Source organism: Brassica oleracea, chromosome C8 (genome assembly GCF_000695525.1).
Source record: "Brassica oleracea var. oleracea cultivar TO1000 chromosome C8, BOL, whole genome shotgun sequence".
NCBI lineage: Eukaryota > Viridiplantae > Streptophyta > Magnoliopsida > Brassicales > Brassicaceae > Brassica > Brassica oleracea.
In genome coordinates, this window is record NC_027755.1 from 15,861,676 (window position 1) to 15,864,964 (window position 3,289).

Consider the following 3,289-nt stretch of genomic DNA (forward strand, 5'->3'; position numbering starts at 1 on the left):
CTTGTTTGAATGTTCTACGACACGGTCAAAAGTCTCAGACGACTGAATTTGGTTAATTTGAAAGCTGACGTGTCATGAGCTTCTCTTAACGACCAAAACGAAACTCAAATAATGTTATACTCCCTCCGTTTCAATATAGATGATGTTTTAGAAAAATTATTTTGTTTCAATTTATACGAAGTTTTGAGATTTTAAGATTAACTTTAACTTTATTGGAAACTGTTCAACCAATTAAATTTTACGGTCTTTTTTATAATTGGTTAACAGATTTTAAAATTATATCTTTAAAATAATTTTTTTAGAAAAATGTAGTTTTCTTAATCTTTGTGCACTAAGATAAAACATCAAGTATTATGAAACCGAGGGAGTATTATAAACCACCGTTTCGGATGATCACCACAATGTTATATGAATACTATCAAGATATAAAATCATGTCTGACATGAATTTTTGGGTTTTTCTTCGGTTTGTATTTGATTAGGCACGCTTATCAACATTTTTACGAATATAAACTAGATATATATTCCTTTATTAAATTTACATAGATTGAAAACCAAAATAATCGTGACAAAAAAAAAAGAAAAAGAAAACCAAAATAATCTAAATTACTTTGTTCGATCAAACGGAATGGAATAACTTTATAAGAAATTTTGGAGTTAGATTAGTCGTTGGCATTATCCTCTTAAATATTAGTTATAAAATTAGTTAAGCTTCAGAACATCTTTAGAGAGAGTTTTTAATAAAAAAGTCGGTGTAGGCCCCACAAAACAACAAGAAACGTTGCCAAAAGTCATAAAATAGGGAACGCCTCTTAGCACTGTTCGCGGATCCCGCTGACACGTGGCGGCCAACAATTGGTTCAATTTTAATTTTTTTTTAAATTAGAAAAAAAAAAAATAGGGATAAAGATGCTCTCAGACGATGATGATACCGCGGTTGCTTTAAGAAAGAAAGCCCGAGAACACATTGATCGTATAATATCAAATGAAAATAGTGAGAATATTTTACTGTGTCAATTGATGATGAAATGCAAATTAAACGCCTATGAAACCTGAACATAGGTTTTTCTTCTAGAGTATGTGGCTTTACAAAAATGAGTAATTAGTTGGATCTTTATGAACATAGGATTTTATACAGCAACGAGAAAAATGAAATGATTATGGATTCTGAATACCCTCTTCTTTTACAACCATAAAGCCGGTTTGGTAACAGAAAAGTAAATTGGCATAGATGTGTCATGTGTGATGCAGAAACCGGCGGTTCAAGTTAGAAAAAGAGCCAAAACCAGAATGACACAAAAAGACAAAGACAAGTTGGGAGACACGAGAGAAAGACCAATCACAATATCGCTTTCCTCCATAGATTGCGTGACAACATTCCATGACGGCTACTTCACCCGTGTCTTTATGTGGATAATCCGCACGTGTTTAATTCACGAACCTTCTTAGCAATGAGAAAAATCCACCACTTTCATATTTTCAACTTTTTAATCACCCCACTATACACTAAAATAAATATTTACAGGAATAATATGTCTTCGTCAATTCAAACCTTTCCAGGTTCATGAACCTTTTATCTCAATTTACCCTCTATATAACATATATCGAAACCTCTTTACCTTCATTCCCACTTTAATTTTCAATATTTTCTACAGAATAAAAAAAAACATAATCAAGAAAAACATTTTTCAAAAAAATATAATGGCGGCAGAATCCGACTACATTTTGCTTGAGTCGATAAGACGACACTTACTAGGAGAATCGGAGTCGTGGCTCAGTGAGTCGACGGCGAGTTCGGTGGTTCAATCTGGTACGACGGCCAAACCGGTGTACGGAAGAAACCCTAGCTTCAGCAAGTTGTACCCTTGCTTCACTGAGAGCTGGGGACACTTGCCGTTGAAAGAAAACGACACGGAGGACATGTTAGTCTACGGTATCCTCAACGACGCGTTTCACGGCGGATGGGAACCGTCGTCTTCATCCTCCGACGAAGACCAGAGCTCTAATTTTCCGAAGGTTAAAACCGAGAACTTCACGGTGGTCGATCATGTTCCGGCGAAGAAGGCGAGTCCGGTTAAGGCTCCGGAGAAGGGGAAGCATTACAGAGGAGTGAGGCAGAGGCCGTGGGGGAAGTTCGCGGCGGAGATAAGGGATCCGGCGAAGAACGGAGCTAGGGTTTGGTTGGGGACGTTTGAGACGGCGGAAGATGCAGCGTTGGCTTACGACAGAGCTGCTTTCAGGATGCGTGGTTCCCGCGCTCTTTTGAATTTTCCTTTGAGGGTTAACTCAGGTGAACCTGACCCGGTTCGGGTTAAGTCAAAGAGAGGTTCTTCCTCTGAAATCGGAGGTTCGAAGCGGAGAAGAACGGTGGCTTCTGTAAACGGCGGCGGTCAAGGAACAGATATGGGGTTGATGGTCAAGTGTGAGGTGGTTGAAGTGAGACGTGACGATCATTTACTTGTCTTATAGTTTTGAAATTTTCTTTGTTGGATCATTTTTTCCCAGAGTGGGGGAAAAGGAAAGTGCTAAGAAAATAATATTCATTTATTAATTTAAACCACCTTCCAATCATTCCAATTATTTGTGCGGTAAAAGAAAGTTCGAAGGGAAACTAACAATGAATTTGTTATGAAAAGAAATATGATTTTATAGTATCGCAGTAATTTAAATAAGGGTAAAATTTATACTCGTAGGAGAAGATAACACAAATATAGAGAGAGTGTTTCTTATTAAAGGGAAGAGAAGAGTTTTTTTAGTGTGTTTACAAACGAACGCAAACGTTCGTATATATAGAAGGAAATTTACTGTGCAAATAGTGCAGCGGGCCCCACATCTTTTATAATTTCAAACATTGCGGCTCCTTCTGTTTTTGTTGACTTTCGTAACACTCCCCCTTGGGGGCCGGTGTCACTATCCGCTCTCGCTTAACGTCTTTGTTGCCTCGTTAAAAACCTTTCCAGGAAAACCCAATGGGAAAAACCATAGTAAGGTAAAAAGAGTACAACTACGTAAGCTCCCCCTCGAATGAACAGTCATAGATCATTCTGATGGCGCATCCCAATGTTATGGATGTGTTTTCTGAATACCGAGGTAGGGAGTGATTTTGTGAAGAGGTCGGCTGCATTGTCGCATGATCGAACATATCTTACTTCAATCTCTTTATTCTTCTCGAGCTCTTGAGTGTATGAGAAGAACTTCGGATGAATATGCTTCGTTCTATCGCTTTTGATATATCCGTCCTTTGTTTGAGCAACACATGCTGCATTATCTTCATATAAAATAGTTGGCTC

At 37.9% G+C, this 3,289-nt stretch overlaps 1 protein-coding gene across 1 annotated transcript; it reads left to right on the forward strand.

Annotated features, from left to right (window-relative positions):
* Window positions 1-1,210: 1,210 nt before the first annotated feature.
* Window positions 1,211-2,597, forward strand: LOC106310246 (ethylene-responsive transcription factor 1A-like). The gene has a single exon (XM_013747484.1). The coding sequence runs from the start codon at window positions 1,701-1,703 to the stop codon at window positions 2,466-2,468; it is 768 nt and encodes a 255-aa protein (XP_013602938.1). The 5' UTR covers window positions 1,211-1,700; the 3' UTR covers window positions 2,469-2,597.
* Window positions 2,598-3,289: the final 692 nt, after the last annotated feature.

Excerpts from the sequence above, each read along its gene's own strand:
- LOC106310246 (XM_013747484.1), top strand. The coding sequence starts at position 1,701 with ATGGCGGCAGAATCCGACTACATTTTGCTTGAGTCGATAAGACGACAC.